We start from the raw sequence: 18,648 nt of genomic DNA on the forward strand, positions 1-18,648 counted from the left end.
TTTATTTCAATACACGCGGGATGAAACATTAATTATCTTTCAAACTCAAAGCAATTTATTTAAGAAAAATGAGTATTATTATTATTATTATTATTATTATTTCATTCCTGTGAGGTAGATCTTTCAAATCACTTTAACAAAATGTAGGGAAAAAAAATATATATATATATATATATAAAATTACGCTGAAACAGGTAATTAAAATTCAATTAAAATTTAATGTAAGACGGTTATGTCGAAAATTTTAAATTATTTTTTCATGCGTAAAATAAGGATTTTACTTTGATAATTTATAATTCTCATTTTTTAATATATTATTATTATTATTTTATTCCTTTGTAAGTTACAGAGGTTTGGCTGTTGGTTGTATGCGCATGTAATATAGCGATAGGCGACAGTGGAGACCCCTTGGCGATGAATGGAAAAATTGAATGGCAGTGTTGACAATACTGGTAAGAGGAGAGTCTCCGCTCGCACAAATGAACTGTAAGTACGATATATTATTATTATTTACAATTCGTATTAAACTAGCTTCGTGTTACGATTAATTTTCAAAATATTAATATTGTTATACAATTTAATTTTTTTTTTGGTTAATACATAGAGATACATTGTGATGTATATCCGATATAAATAAACTGATTGGACGATTAAAGATTTAAATTTGTAAATATTTATCCAATAATTACTTTTGTTATTTGTGTTTATATATCATCGAAACATTATAATAAATTTTATTGGCCGATTTGAATTTAGTTTAAATAATTTGATTCATTTAAAATTTTAGAGTTGTAATTAAAGTTACATGGTTATAACAAGGACAATTCAATCAGTTTTAATGAGGATGTATTCGGTGTATTTATTTCGTTTACATTTAAGTAATGCATTTAACAAAAATTGCTGTTGAATGTTTTAATTTATAAGATTCATCTGTAACCTGGTTAATACAACATATTTTGATGTCTTATTGTTTATTTGTATAGCTTCAGGATTTATATTTGAATTACAATAAATACCATACATTTTTCTCTTGTACTATTTTAAGAATTGTAAAAACAAGAATATGCTTTTTAAAACAAAATAAAAGTTTATATTATATCCAAAAACTTATAAATTAATTACATGGATTGATTTAATGCAATAAATATAACTAAAAATAAGCAATCAGTATGATTGAAGAAGAATGTCAATATTTAATTATCTTGCTTCAAGTACTGAAAATGATTACTACATTTCATTAATATAAAATTCCAGAAATTTGATCTTAATAATTGTATTAAAAATAATTATGCTTTAAAGTTTATTAAAGTAAAATCAAACTAAAATAAAGAACATACACATGTATTCATTTCTATATTTATATTTTTAAGAACTTATTTTTGAAAAATAAGTTTAAATAATAAATTGAAATAACATATAATTTCTAATTTTTCAGCTTGAAAAATTACAGTTTATTATGAAACAAAAATTATTTATATAATGGAAAAGTATTTAGTTAATTTTTTTTTTTTAATATTTAAATAGTGATTGAATTGAGAGAAACTTTATTTTGCTTAAAAAGTTTGTAATAAAATTATAATTATTATAACAATAATAATATTGTTATATTATTATAATTATAAAAGACAGCATAAATGATTCAATAATATAATGACTTAAAAATATATACAATATATTTTATATTTTGGAACATATTAAAACAGTAATAAATAATATAAAATAACTTCTGTTAGATATTGTGATACTTTTAATCTTAACCATATGTAATAAAATACTGGCTTACAGTGACTCATCAGACTTGTAATTTTAAAGATATGCTCTATATATTTTTTGAAATTAGTGAGGTTGATATATAAATATAAACATTAATGTCGTATGTTTCAACAAGAGAAAACATAAAAAGTTGGTTAAATTTTACATCATTATGGATAAAAAAATTATATTTACAGTGCTATTTTATACAAATAAATTTTAACTTAAAATAGTAAAATCTATATATATATATTATTTATAACAAAACAAAATTTAATATATATAAGTTTCAATAATTCTAAAGTTTCTTAAATTTATGTTAATTGTTGAGTAATATGAAGGAAAAAGTTTGTTTTTACTAATGAACAAATTAACAGTTCTAGTAGATTAATTTCTGAAAATTCTAATACTTATTAAAATAATTACTGTAATATATTGATTAAATCACCTCAGTAACCTTTGTTTTATTCCAGTATTATCTTAAAAACGATGAACATTTTCGAACAGCTTGACTGTCCTGCTTCAGGTCAGTTATATGTGTTCTATTTAGAATGTTTGTTTTTTTTTTGCTTTTTACGTTCGATTTGAATTCAAACTTCAAATATTTTTGCAATTTACAAAATTTAAATTTAACCTATTTATATTTTACAACTAATGTATTCTATTTAATTTTATGTTAACATCCTATAGGTTAATTGAGTTATTATTATAATCTTTTGTCAGGGTTCCCCCATAAAAAATTTTCCAAGCATATGATAACGAATCCGCATCTTGTATGTTAATGCACTCTCTCTTCAAGACTGTCTTATATGTTTCTAACATCTCTAAAAATTTAGTTTCTTCTCTAGTAAAACACTTTTTTTTATCAGTGCTGCTTGCTCTAATTTAGCTTTGATTCCTGGCTTCGAGGCATACAAGGTCAGTTCAAAAAGTTCTGGAACTTTTTGAGTAGTGCGCCTCCAGTTGGTTATTTTAATCCAGTTGGAGGCATTGTGTCTGCAGAAACTTCCTGAGTAACTTCCTTCAATTTGTTTGTTGATATCTTGTTTTGGTGATTAGTTATGGCTGTTTATGTGATAGGGTGTTTGTGGGGTTCAGCGAAAAATCGGATCTGCAGAAATGAGCTCTTCGAAGGAGCAGCATTGTTCTGTGAAATTTTGGGGGTTATGAAACACCTAAGAGACAGAATCAGGTGAAAATGACCCAAACTTTGGAGGAGTGGCAAGTGGTTTTTTTCACCACGACAACGTACTGGCTCATTCGTTCCTCAGAACTCGTGAGTTTTTGGACAAAAACAAGACCTATGTGCTTCTCCACCCAACCTACTCACTTGACCTGGCCCCATGCGACTTTTTCCTGTTCTCCAAACTAAAAAACCCGCTCAAAGGAAAAAGATTTGCCACTATTCCAGAGATAGAGAAAAATTTGATGGAGGAGCTTATGAGCATTCTGGAAGAAGCATTCCAGGACTGTTTCAAAAAGTGGAAACACCTTGGGATAAGTGTATACGTTGGGGAGGAGACTACTTTGAAGGGGACTCTGACCAATAAATTGTAAGTGAAATATTTTTTTTGTAATAAAGTTCAGGAACTTTTTGAACAGACCTCATATATGGATAGCATTGTTGTTTGTTTTTCTTTTTCAATATTATATTTGTGTTCTTTAATCCTGCTTATAAGAGATCTATTTGTGGTTTTAATGTAAATTAATTGCTGTCGAATTTTTCATCTTTTACTGGTATGCTATAAACTCCAGGAGCTCTGGTGCTATCTAATGATATCCTTATCATTTTGCAGCATTTGATGTACAGTACTGGCTCTTTTGTATGCCTCTTTCCTCCATTGTGTGTAATTTCTTTGTATATTAGTTTCAGCTTCTTGTCATATTCCACCACTATGTTCTTAGACTCAGCTGGGATATGTTTTCTTCCTTGGAATGGTATCTTGTCATATATATAATTTAGTGCTAATTGTTCTAAAGGTTTTATCAAGTACCCATGTGGTAAACTATTCTCTCTATCTGCTTAAGTTCTATAATCATATCCTTCATACTGGTGCAATGGGTAAATCCCCTCCTAAGTAACAATCTAAAGGTAGCTACTTTATATCTAAATGGATCATTCAAGTGAGCTGGAATGAATAAAAGAATGTATTTTGGTTTATAATACACATTGGTATATATACCCCCTTCCCTTCTTTAAATTTGATTTTAATATCCAAAAAATAGACAGATGTATTGCTATGTTGTTCCAATTTCAGGGTAAGCCTTTAAGACATTATTGGAATAAAACAAAGGTTACTGAGGTGATTTAGATCTACATTTTTCCAGTTTGGATTTGTTTCTCTTTAAGTAATATATTGATTTTTCAGAAAAATGTAAAGTGCTGTGTATCTAACATTAAAATGTTTTGTCGTATTATGAATAAAATAATTATTAATTTATATTTAACAAATTAATTAAAAAAACTTCATATACTGTCAGTTTTACAACAAGAATTTGAAATTTATTTTTAACTTTATATGGTAGATTAAACTAACAATTTAATTAAATTTTATATAAAAATTAATATTTGTACATGTATTAACAACAAGTAATGTAAAAGGAACAGTATTTTTCTTAATTACAGTTGTTTTATTAATAAAATATTTTTTATATCTTACTTTTATAATTATATAAGTGAAAGTTTTATAAAATTATAATAAATTAATAATATAATGCTTAAATATGAAATGATTTGTTAGTTTCAATTACAAGTAGAGAAGAGGCAATTCCCATTGTTGAATTTATTAATTATATATGTAAAATACAGAAAATTAACTTGATATTATAAATATTTATGTTAACACAAACCATTTTAATTTGTTCCTTGTTAGATATTTCTTATATCAATTAGTAAAATAACAAAAATAATATTTTTATTTGCATTTTTAGGATTTAATTGTTTGTTGTGTGTTTCTTATTAAATTATATCAATACACCAACCAAAGCCAAATTATCAGGCTAGAAACAGCTATAATAATAATAATAATAAAAATTATCTTATAAATTATTATTATTATTATTATTATTATTATTATTATTATAGCTGTTTCTAGCCCGATAATTCGGCTTTGGTTGGTGTATTGCTTTAATGTATATCGGGTTAGCTGATGAAGTTTGTTTATATTAAATTATATAAATTTTTAGTTTTAATTATAATAAAAAAAATCCTTAGATATTTCATTTATATTAAAGAAAAATAAATAAATAAAGTTAAATGTAATCTCCATTATTAATATAAATATTAATTCAAGAAAACTTTTTATTGAGAACATTGTTTGAGGATTTTTAAAGTTTTGAAGAAAGTTTTTTAAGTAACACTGTAATAAACTTTGTATTAAATGTTCAGACATATCAGCAAAAATTTAATATTTATTATTTATCTAAATTGAAAGAAACTATGATATAACATTTTAAGTTTTTAACTCTTATTGTTTATAAAATCTGTGACTGATTTTAGTAAATTGTTATTGATTTATTATTATTACTTGAATTTAATTTCAGAAAGTAGTTTTAAAGCACAAACAGGAAAATGTCATAGTCACAAGTGAAACTGTTATAAATGCTCTATTTACTGTGTTATTAATACCCCTCATAGTTGGTTGAGTGTTTTTCAGTTAATTGATCAATCTAAATTCTGTTTCCGTTATACAAGAAATTGTCGTAACTTACCATAATTGCATATGTTCTATATATGTAATAGGTAAAGCATTATAGTACGGTATTTACTGTTTAATTAAGTTATGAGAAACAGCAATTTATTTAGAAAAGTAATGAAGTTTTCAAACATTATTTAATTGTTAAATTATGGATTCAGTGTGAATTACTATATTAAAATTAATTCATATGAATTCTTATTAAATATACTAAATGAAAATATTTTTATGAATTTATAAATCTCAAGTTGTGTAATTTACACATTAATTACTATGGTATATTAAGATAATTAAAAATGATATTTTAATTGTTTTAATGTAGTAATTAATATAGTAATTTCTAATACGTTATAAATTACAGTACATAAAAGTAGTGTATAAAAATATAATTTATTTAATATGTTTAAGTTTATTCAAATTATTAGACACAGAACTTAGTTAAAATTGTGCTTTATACAGAATTTTGTTTATAAAATTTTTCAGGAAACTGGAGTACAAATTTTAGTCTGTTTTTATTAATAAATTTATATATTTTTATCATTCTTCGAAATACTGATCTGTCACTATCAAGGACGTGAAGAAATGAAGTTTGCACGTACAGAAAATAAATGGAAGATGCTTTATTGCACATATTAAAAAATGCCATTAGAGGATAGTATAAGTTCAAAAAATTTTCTAATAACGACTATTTACTTTTATAATAGTAATATACTTATTAGGATTCTAAATAGATTTTGTTTGAGTAATTTTGATAATAGAAAATGTGTTTATTGAAAATATTTAAATAGGCAATTTTATTTCTTAAAAGATTATTTTCTGTTCTTATTATTTAAAATAACTATATTAATGCCATTTCATCTTAATTAAATATGTTAAAAGATTATTTTAAAAATTGAAGAAATTTTAAAAAAAAATTTAACGAAAATATAAAATAAAGAATTTATTAAATATGTCTTCATTAATTCCGACTATATTGCTCGATTATATTCTTAAATTTTGTAGTTTCTATACAAGAAGTTTCTATTTTTGTACTTATAATTAATGTATAATACAAATTTCTGTGAAATTATGTACATTTAAAATGTAAATTTTTCTATATACAGTAATCTATTTTAATTAAATTTTTCTTTTATTTTAATGTTATTTTAATTTGATAAACTACAACTAAATATCCTTTACAGCTAAAAAAAAAGTTAATAAATTTCTTAAAATTTTTACCTGTTAGCAATTAGCAAAGTGTTAAGATATTTACTTTTTCTTTTCTCTAACGGTACTTTATTTTTATTAAAGTGAATCGTAAGCTAATTTGCAGATGTCAATACCTTTCCAAAAACTTATTTTTATTTATATTTCAGACTTCAGTTGTAGTGCCATTAAATCTGATTATTAAACTACAAATTTAAGACAATTTTATAATTTGTTAATTTAATGAATCATAATTATCAATAAAATAGTTTTAAATTGTTTATTTTATGTTTTATTGTCCTATATTCAGAAATGTTTACACTATAAATGTGTATATTTTTGTAACTGGAAAAAAAGTGCTGTTATCATTTTTACAGTGGAATATTCTTTTGTATATTTTTACTTTTTTTAAATTATAACTTTTGTTTTCATTAAGATCTATCAAAACTAAACTTGCTTAATACTACATTATTTTTTAAATAAATATTATATTTTGTTTTTGTAAGGAATGTAATATTATGAGGGTAAAGAACTAAAATTCAAAATCAATAATAAAGTAGGACACTGCTCACTGATAAGTTTTATACGAATATTTTTGGCTATCAGTTTAGTGAATAATTTTAGACATGACTTTTGCTATAAAGTTTAAAACTTTATTTAATTTCAAAAATATTTTTGTGCTTTCTTAATGAAATTTGTTAATTTATTTAGATGGGCTTGAATTTTGTTTTATATGTATATTGTTGTTATAAATTCTTTCTGATTTTAAAAGTCTAATCTTATATACCAGTAAGATAAAATTTATTTCATTTGAAGTTATAAAAGATGTGTATACTGATTTTTAAAAAGAGAAAAATTTAAATAGAAAATAAACATTTTAAGTGAATTGTTTAATTATTTTTACACTACTATATTAAGCAGTCTATATATAATATTTATATCTTTCCAAAAGATACATTTTTATATTTAATGATCGTAGTCAAAAAATTATTTTCGGCGTCAGTGTAGGATTATCATAAACATATTATTATGTAAATCATCGTCATTAAATTTTGCTGAACTGTTTGAGAAGAAATAACTTTTAAATTATGTTACCATTTAAAATTTTAATAAATCCATTAACCTGATTTTAATTAATGCCAAACGATCTACTGGATTGTCAGGCAATATCATTTCTAATTATTACATTTATCATGAGATGGCAGCCTAATTGCCTATCTCTAGTTAAATTATTTATATCTAGTTATTAAATTGGCCTTAATGTAACTTGATAATCCGATAGATCATTTGGTATTTAAAATTTTATTAAATACGGTTAATAATATGTAATAAATATAATCCTTATATCAGTTAAATTCTAGTGTCAATCATATAACTTTATGTAAAATAAAAGATAGTATACTAATAAATCTAAAACAATAAAAAATATTAAAGAAATTTGTAATAGATAGGAAACTGAAGTAATACAAACATATAAACCAAATTTTGAACAAAATATAAGCATAAATTGCTGAATTATTTATGGATTATATTAAGGCTAATTTGATATTCAGCCATCAGACCATATTTTGAGATAGTAATTAGTTAAAAATAAAACTAAAAAAATCTTAAAATATAAAATTTAATATAGTGTGTGTAATAAATTACGTCTTAAGTAATTTTTTTAAGACTCTCATAAAATATCAATTAATTGACAATAAACAACTAGGGTGTACTATAGATTACTCCCTATGGAATTTCAGGACTTTGATTATATATTTGAACTCAGGGGACCGAGTCGAGTTCAACGGTACCCTATTTTTGGACCGGAGACGAAAAATAAAAAAGTTATCACACTTTTTAAGTTACCATACTTTTTTAATGCTCTCATGCAGACGGCACCGTAGTTGCTAGTATTGCCATCTTGCGGTAAAGTCTGCAAACCATGACGTCGGACTACGGTCATCTTCCGGAGGGTAAACACGCGATACGAGAGCGGAGAGAGCGACGCGACTTCCGATCATCGCGCGATCGCAAACATGGCGGTCGTTCCCACTGTTCGTGCTCCGACTGACCTCTCGTATGGGAGCCACCACACGCCGCCATGTGCTAAACTAGTGATCGATTCACGGTAGTTCTTGAACAAAGTAAAAAAAGGGGAGAAACGTCTACTAAAAGCAATTTTAACGGCAAGCACGCGACTCCCGATCGCGATAGCGAGGCCGACTTAGCGGAGAGCGACGCGACTCCTATCATCGCGCGATCGCCGAAAAAAGTATGATAACTTTTTTATTTTTCGTCTCCGGTCCAAAAATAGGGTACCGTTGAACTCGACTCGGTCCCCTGAGTTCAAATATATAATCAAAGTCCTGAAATTCCATAGGGAATAATCTATAGTACACCCAACAACTAAAATTCATATTTAAAGCTTCATATTCAAATTTCATATATATAATATTTGTGAAAAATTATATTTTTTGTAATAATTAAAGAAAATATGAATTTTATGAGAACATTATAAGAATAGTCTGATTATGATAACTTTCTAGAATCAGAATGCAAAATTATATTTTATTTCTCAAATACAGATATCCCTTGTACAACACTGTACTTCTGCAATACGGTTTTGCTCTAACTCTGTTTGAAAATTGGGGATATCTCCGTACAGCACAACTTCCTGTTTTGCTCTAACATGGTTTTGGAAATCCTTTGTACAAAATTTCACAATTTTCAAGTGTAAACTTTGTTATTCTATATTTTTTTAAATTCAAGTAAGCATGCATGTTGTTTCAATAGAATATTGAAATTTTCAATTTGTTTTGTGCCTTTCACCTTTAATGAAAACTGATAAGTGCAATTTTTTTCTTCCTTGTCCTAACTTTCCTCTCAACCAGGTGTCGTTCGTTGCTTTTAGACTTTAGCTCTCTAAGACTCTCACTGTGTTTTCTTTTTATAGATTAATCTTCATATTTAGTAAAATTTATTTAAACATTTTAGGTAAATGTTATTAAACTTTTATTAACCATAGGTATTACATACTTACGAATGATTACTTCATTCATAAAAATGACAAATGAAATACATTCTTTCTGATTTATATATATATATATTATTTCATATTTGTATACCGTATTTTACGGACTATAAGACGCACTTTTTTCTTTGAAAAATTGCCTCCAAAATTCAGGTGCGTCTTATAGTCCATAGCGTCTTATAGGTATTTTTTTTTTAAAAATTGCTTAAAAATTAAGGTGCGTCTTATAGTCCCTAGCGTCTTATAGTCCGTAAAATATGGTATATATTTTGTTGTCCTATATCTCAGTATTTGAACAGTTCCCAACTTGAATAATTTCATATTTGAACATAAATTCTGGAAAAAATATCTTGTTACTTGACTAATAAGTGTGACCCTCTAGAATAAATTTTCAATTGATAACATAATTTTATTTTTATTTGTCATCCATAAAAAATTATGATAAAAATAAAAAAAATTAAGATGTTGCTGATATTTCTGATCAAGATCAACAAAAAAGCTCAGAAGATGACAATACTTTGTAAAAAGAAAACATCCTCATTTAATTCCGATACGCAAAATTAATATTAACACATGATACAATAGTTTTAATTGTGATTATTAGTTAATTATTGATTGTTTTAATAAACATATTTCTCTTGGTGATGGAAAAGAATATTATAGTTTTGCTAACTTTTGGAATCTAACCCATGTTTTGTATTAGTCTTTTGTTTCTTATAGCATGGCACTTTTTCAGAATGTAACTACTGAGTTTTATGAGGGATACCTGTATAAGACTAGATAATTAGTGATATTATTATTTAATCAGAGAGAGTCTTGAAATGTAACCATTATAATATATTGTGAAATTAGTGGATATTATGAAAATGTAATTTCCTCCCACTGTCCCACTGTTTTTCAAAAATTCTTGTCTATGCCAACAAGAATTTAAAATAATTAATTCTAACTTCACTGCCTTACAGTGTCTCTTCCCTGGTTAACTTACTATTTATTACATTCTTCAATACTTCTTCCAGAAATTATTTCCTTAAAAAGAACATGATCAATTTGTTGAAAACCTTTATTACATGCTATTCTTGTAGTCATTCTCCTACCTGTTCCCCTTTTATACATTTCTGGCCTCCAAATCTTTGTGGGGTTCGGGGCCGTTAAGATGTGTTATCAAGTATGTTTTAAGTAGAGTCCTGCCACCAGGTGTGTTTTACCAGACACACCACCGATTGAGACGAAGTAAATGACTAAGACGTGAGGGTAAGAGTCACTCCGAAGTCCAGGAATGAGCCTCTCGGGAGGAAGAATGCAGAGTCAGATATAATCAATTAAAGGGAATTTATTAGCAAAGAAAAAAGGAAATTCAGAACAAAGTTATCAAATCCGATTTTTGGAAATTTGCTTATCTTTATCTATACAACGAGGGGGTACCTAACGGAGGCCCCCGTATTCGAACTATGTGACTCACAACATACCAGGTAAACAAGATGTCTTCTCTCATCTGTTCAGACAGTTGGTCAGTCTCTTGATCCTGTTTCACTTTCTCTCTCTTTCTTGCTCGTACTGCTCTGGTACTGTCTGGACTGGACTGCCCTCTCTGGCTGCTTAGGTCCTGTGTCTGTCTGACCGCTTCTGGTCTACTCTCTTGTCTGCCTTTGTCTTACGTTCTGGACTGCTTTCACTTGCTGGTCTGATTAGGTTGAAGCTCTCCTTTTTTAAACACTTTCAGCATGAGAAAGTTTGTCATCGGTGATGATCAATTGGCGGTTCATTATCGGGTGGATGAGAGGGTTTTTTGTTGTTTGTTTATTTGGTAATGACATCGAACTTTTGTAGAGTCATTCTTGCTTTGGTGTGACTCATTTTTGTTTTGTGACAGTTCTCCTCATTATTCATTGATGCTTTGACTAAGTTCTTCGTTTAATGTGTAAACATTGTAGAAGTCCAAAAGGGGGGTTTATGAGGTTTCCCACTTTTATGTTTTTAATCCTTTATAAATTAGTTTAATTACTTAATTGCTTCTTCTTCTTTTCCTTGGTATGTTGTGAGATTTGGATAATAAACTGTTTTATTCTAATTCATTTATTTAAATCATTTTAAGTTGATATTAAAATTTGTAAAAAGGGGAGTCTCTAGATCAGTATAGGCGAATTTCCTCTTACAACTTCGGTTGTTATTCAAGATACAGTTAAAGTTCTAACAAAGTTCACGCGAATATATAATTAGCAAAAAAAGTAAAAATAAGTGATTAAGCAAAAATTATTACAAATGTGGTAAATAGTAGTTCACAAATGCTAACATCAAGGTATTTTTGGAGGGGGGGAAATGGTGGTCTTCACATCTTCTATTTAAATTTGTTTGTTTTGTTCTAAAACGGTTAAATTTTAAATTGTTCTAGAATAAGTTATGACTTTGTTCTTTGTAAAGTGTAAGTTTAAGTAACCACTTGATAAACTGAATGTATATTGAGAATAAACACCAAAAACCAGCAAATAAATAAATAAGTTATTTCTTGAAGGTCAATTAAGAAAGCCAAAAATGTTAGAAAAAGAAACGTTTACTGTATTAAAGTAGGGGGTGTATTGTGACTATTTAAGTACTTTTAATGATTTAGGCATCATCATTGATTCAAAACTCAGTTTTAACAGTCACATTCAGCATCTACTTAAAAATTACTTGATTAGGCAAGTTACAAATTACTTGATGCAGTTGCAAATCAGTTTGCTACTTGAAAGTTTTATGTTTTTTATTTTTAGCTAATATCCAATTTATCATTGATTACAGCCTTCCAGTATGTGCTATGACTTTAGACTCTAATGTAGACAATATTCAATCTTAACAAATTTTATCTTTTTCTCAACAATCTCTGTCATCTTCTCTACATCAAGAATAGCAATATTGCTTGCATATATCTTGGCCTTCCTCTTTTGATCAATTGCATTCATTATTTTGATGTCACATTGTTTTATAATTATCTTAATAGTATTTTAAATTCAAATTATATTTTAATCTGTGTACTAACTTTTAACTCATGGAGTCAGTTTTATACTCAGTTACAAATCAAATAATAGTTATTATGGTCATTTGCATTTTATCTATTTATTGTCTATAAATTATAGTTTCATTCAGTGGGGTTGGCAAAGAAGTTTAGTATAGATCTGAGTCAGTAGTTTAAGTTGACCTGATGTTTTTGCTTCAAAAACAAACAATTACTGGATTAAATCAGGCTACATCTTACTCATAAAGGTCCAGAAACTAATTTTAAAGATAACACATTTAGCACAAGCCTTTAGAGCTTTATATGAGGTTCATAACTAGCACTGTAGTGTTAACAATGTCACAGTATTCTCTATCCAGACAGGAGAAGACATTTTAAAAAATTTTAAAAAGTTTTCTAGTAATACATTTCATTTTTGAATGACAATTGTAACTTGATGATGGTAGTTTTTAAGATTAATAAAAAAAAAGTAAGTGTTTTCATCTAGTTATTTTGGAGTTGGTAGGAATTATACTAATATGAAAATTTATGTTACCGGTAATTCCTGTTTTGTATTTTGTTTGTATTCCACATAGCTAGGGAAATTGTTTTCTATGTCAATATAGAATTTAATTGATTAATTAATATCTTCATTATTTCTAATTTTTTACAAAAATGTTTGAACAGTATAGCAGAGCTGAGACAATATCGAAACTAATATAAATAATAATTATTTTTTGTAATTAAAATAATACTGCAGAAATCTTATTTTGTATATTAAAAATCAATTACAGATGATGTAATTATTAATATCGAAGTTTTTTGTTTATGAAATATTACAATAATTTTTTTCTAAAATTTAATTTTTGTACTTATATTTCTAATTATTCATAATATTAATTTATTTTAACTGTTCATTTTAGGAATGTTTTAAACAAAGCACTGTGAAATCTTTTGCCACAATGCACCAATGGCCAGTAGTGGAGCAAAAGCATGGTCTGTATCTCAACCAAGTGCAGCATTTGTTTTGAAGTGTGCCAAAGAACAAGAAAAGTTAAGAGTAAAATTACAAAAACAGTTGCAAGATCATATGCTTCAGTAAGTTACATATTGATTTGAAAATTTAATTTAAAATGTGTTTAAAATAAAATACTTATGATTTATGAAATGAAGATGTAATTGATTTACTGTATTTCCTCAGTTAAACCCTGTGAGTTTATTTTGAAAATGTACTTATTTCTGGGGTTTATGATTTGAAATAGGAGATGAGTGGGTAAAAACTGGAAGTAATACCTTAATTACTTGTACATTTTCCTAACTATCAAAACCATTTATTGACTATATTTATGGGTTACAGTTACAACATTTGAAATAATTAGTTTTCATAGTTAACCCAATCAATCTTGTAAAGTAACATAAATACGTAGGGTGGACATCATGCTGACAAATGTACATAAATAAGAATAATAACTCAACATAAAAAGGCGTTAAAGAATATTTTATTTTTCTGCTAGCGCTTTCAATGCTCACAGAGAAATAATAGTGTCGAAAGTGCTTGCAGTTCAACGCTGCTGTTTACACTCTACCCTATACAGTGCAGTACTTCACCATGTTTTCCATGTTTCAGTAACACAGTTTATTTGAGACAGGCATTTAATTTTAACAGCATTTTTATTTCCCAAGGTTTATTCAAAGACCGGGGTTTATTTGAATCCAAGGATTTAATTGAGTAAATAAAGTATTTTAATTTCTTTTTATAATAACATTACAGAAAGAAGTTATTGAGAAATTTTCAAGATATTATTATTTGTAGTTCAGATATTTCTTTTTCTTTATCTCCACAAATGATAATACTTAATAAAAACATTATTTAATATATTATTCTAGACTGTTTTTCTGTAATTTGACTGTTTGAAAGTTTCTGTTATGAAAAAAATGTTTGTATCTAAACTTTAAAGAATTATATCATAGAAACAAGACATGTAATTTTGAAGGTTTCATTTATATTGCAATATGAAAATAACAAATAAAATAAGAGAAATTACAATTTGGATATAACATTTTAAATTTTTAAAATGAATTATTTAATTAAAAAAAAAACATTTAAATTGGAATTTTATACATTGCTTTTGCTAACTGTTTAAAAAATAAAAAATAAAAATGATATTAAATTATATTAAATTGATGGATTTCTTCTGATTTTGATTTTGATTATAGAAATTGATTTCTTCTGAAAATTTTTGAGATGTAAAAATATATAAAATGTAACAACTAAAGATAAATTAAACTGCAACTTGAAAATATTACATAAAATGTTCTTGATTAATGAATTGAAAGAACTAATAATTCAACCTGAAAGTCATTATTGAGCTGCAATTTGAAAGAAATTGTAGATCTATAAATTCCAACTGTCATCCATCTACCTTTTCTTAATCTCGAGAATGGTATTAGGTAAATGAAATTCAAGAACGGATGTGGAAAGTTTAGGGGTAGGAGGCCCCGATTAACTATATATGAACTTAAGATGTAAACTGGAAGTCATGTTATTTCAGTTCAAAAATTTCCCCTGAAAGGAATTAGATAAATGACTCGCATGACTCTATTGCAAATGGAAAAGTATGATGTACAGGGGCAAGACACTACAGTACTAATTTGAGGTGGAGAGCATATATTTTAAATTAAATAAATTAAAAATATGTTTAATTTAGCCCAGCATTGTGATGATGACACAATAATTGTTATTTTTTAAAATCTAACTTTGGTATAATTTTGATAGAAATAATTTAAAAATACAAGTATTAAGTGAAGTAATTAAATTTTATGTTTTCAGTATTAAAGAAGTTTTTATCAAATTTTATAAACAATTTTGATTATAGAGAATATTTTAAAAAATTTTTATTTTTAACTTAGGCTTATCATATATCTATTTTATACTTTGTGAATATCTATCTGTCGTATATACAAGGGCGTCACCAGGGGGAGGGGCAGAGGGGCAGTTGCCCTCCCCTAGAAATTTGAAAAAGTTATTTAAATGCTAAGTTTTAATTAAAATAATCTTCTTAGGCTTCTTGTAAGTTAAAGAAAATGTTTTATTTGAGATATTTCTTTTCCGGTACATAGTAAATGATTAAAACTTTATGAATCGTTTCTATTTTACCTACATACAATTCATATCCTCTATCAATTTACATCATCTTACCCCCCTTACCCATTGGCTGGCGTCGTCCTTGCTTATATATGTTTATTATGAATACTATATAAAACAAATAGAAATCTACAAACTATAAAATAGTTTAATTTGTGTTAAATTAAACTTAATTTCTTCAGGAAATTAAGTTTAATTTGTATCTACACAGTAATGTTTTTGAGACTACTTATTTATTTATTCTGTATAATTTACTAACATTTATTTATAAGCATTTACAATAATAAAATAATATATTTTTAATCATGACCATTTTAAAAACTATCAATTAAGTCTCAGAATAATTTTTCTGATATGGTAGTTTTTGTGTGTTGTTTGAAGTTTAGAGTGTTAATGAATAATCAAAATATTAGCGAGGTTGAAGCTGAAGTTTTAAACACGAAAACATGTATGTTGGACGTTCAGCGCTTCTTTCCTGTTAGCCTAGAAGTTTGACAATGCTGTTTGGAATGTCAAGCATGATTCCACTGACTTTCCAAACACCATTGTCAAACTTCTAGGCTTACAGGAAAGTGGCACCGAACGTCTGACGTACACATTTTTGCGTTTAAAACTTTGGCCTCAACCTTGCTATTATATGGGTGATTTTGAAATAGTTTGAGGGCCAAACAACGACATATGATTTGTTAAATTAAATAAAAATAGAACTAGGCTACAAACTATTCAGTTTATTTCCAATGTTACAAATTGAAAAAGTTTATAATTATTGAGAAAAATCATTGACTATTTATCAAAACGTCTAAATTGAACTCTACACACAGATTTTGAAATAAGATTAGTTCTGACATATTTAATTAAAAGAAAAAAAAGGATGAGTGAATACACCATTTCAGATGGTCTATGTTTGTTATTTTAATGAACTATAACATCCTGGGTTATTATTTTTTAAATGTAATTTATTTTGTAATATTATTCAATCACCATATTGTCTTTTACATAATTTACTGAAATCATAGCCTCAAATAAAAGTTTGAACCTCAGTGTGTTTTAGATGTGTTCCTGGTGTGAAAAAGGATGAGCGAATACACTATTTCGGATAGTCTACATTTTGTTATTTTAATATTTAAAAAATATTGAAATTCCTTCATTGAAAATAAGAAATTTTTAAGTTATGTACAAATCAAAAAATTTCTTTATTGTCACCAAATATTTTTTTGATCGATTTGCACTGTGAAGTCTCTGTTTAACATTCTTTTTTGAACACATTCTAGAATATTCTTTACATTTTTTGTTCTATATATTTTTATTTTATTTTATGTTTTTATATTTTTTGTTCTATAATCTAAAACATAATATTAAAAAACATAAGTTATCTTAATATATTTATCTGTAATCAATATTTAAAGATGGTATTACAATTTAATTTAGTTGTATCTTACTATTTTGAACTAGACTTCAGGTTAACAAAGTTAAAAGTTTGAATAAGTACCAATCAATATCTGTTTATGTGAAACCAAGAGGTATCATTGACTATTGATGATATGTTAAATTGTGAAGATAATTTTATAAGATATAATTAATATTTAAATAAATGAAGATAATCATTATAAGTGATGATTGTATAGGATTATTCTAAACAAATATAATTAATAATCTGTTAAATTAACAAGTTGTCGTGATGAGTTCTACCTAAATTTAATTTAGAAATTTAGCTAGAACTGATTATTCTCCTATGTCGAATATGATTAATAAAGTCTGCAGAATTAATGAATAATGATCAATTATGAACCCAAATTTCTAATTAAAATCATTTGATCATAATTTAGTAGATTATTAATTGTTTGTTTGAAATAGTTATTTATTTTGATTTGTCTAAATTATACTATTTGACATTATCTTCTAATATTGATGAATTTAGCAAAATATGTACATTAAATTAATGTAATTTAAAAGTGAATCATAATGATTGGCTCACTTGTGTAAATATTCATTTATCTGATTATATATGCAACTTATATGATTATAAAGTAAGTGATTTTTGATTTTTTATTGAATATTTTTGGATCAACCACTCATTTATTACAGTAAAACAAATAAATCTCTTAATGTTTATTTCATTTTGAATATTAGAGAACTTATTTTATCCAACAATAAATCATATGCTTATTAAATAAATTTGTAATTATTCACATTTTTATTTATAGTTTTCATTTATATTGAATACATATATCTTAATTAATACTATAAATATAACATTTAATTGTGAAATTCTATACACACTTTTTTTACTTTTAACAGACTTTTTGAAGAAAGTTTATTTCCTGATGTACTCATTGCTGTAAATGATAAATATTTTACTTCTAATGACATTGAAAATATATGTGAATTAACAAAAAAAGAGCATCTAAGCTTAATAAAATCACATAAGGCTATTTTAAAAGTCAGAGTTCCTGCATTATATAATGAACTGTGCAAAAATGAAGTAAAAGTTCATGATAATAAAGCATTTAAATCATTTATTGGAAAAACACATTTATTGTCTTTACTGAGGTAAGTATAATTAAATCATTAATTTTTAAATAAATAAATAAATTACAATCTACAAATTTCTCTGGAGATTATTTATTAATTTAAAATTTTCAAAGCCTTAGTATAAAATGTAATCAAAATTGTATATTCATCATATCTTATATAAATTGCTAAGTAAATTACCAAAAGATCGAGTATGAATAATTTAAAACAAAATTTTATATAAAAACAATGACAAAACAAAATTAACTATTGTTGTCTAACAGGAATTAAATGTTAATAATAATTAATATTAAATTTGTAATAGTTTTCAATAGTTTCAATTAGTTCAAATATTGTAATAAGTTTACAGTTTATTTTC

At 25.9% G+C, this 18,648-nt stretch overlaps 1 protein-coding gene across 2 annotated transcripts in view; it reads left to right on the plus strand.

The window, feature by feature from the left end:
- Positions 1-360: 360 nt before the first annotated feature.
- The window catches only part of LOC136984007 (uncharacterized), a 59,059-nt gene continuing 40,771 nt past the window's right edge, over positions 361-18,648 (plus strand). The window contains exons 1-3 of one of the 2 annotated variants that reach the window (XM_067280907.1): positions 361-486; positions 13,537-13,711; positions 18,057-18,308. In XM_067280907.1, coding sequence (XP_067137008.1) covers positions 13,584-13,711; positions 18,057-18,308 — 380 coding nt within the window. In that variant the 5' untranslated portion in view covers positions 361-486; positions 13,537-13,583. Of the gene's footprint in view, positions 487-2,232; positions 2,279-13,536; positions 13,712-18,056; positions 18,309-18,648 lie in introns of those variants that run through there. The other variant, XM_067280908.1, reaches the window with a different exon arrangement.

The sequence above is a fragment of the Centruroides vittatus genome, unplaced genomic scaffold, assembly GCF_030686945.1.
Source record: "Centruroides vittatus isolate TY-2023 unplaced genomic scaffold, ASM3068694v2 contig_900, whole genome shotgun sequence".
NCBI classification, from domain to species: domain Eukaryota; kingdom Metazoa; phylum Arthropoda; class Arachnida; order Scorpiones; family Buthidae; genus Centruroides; species Centruroides vittatus.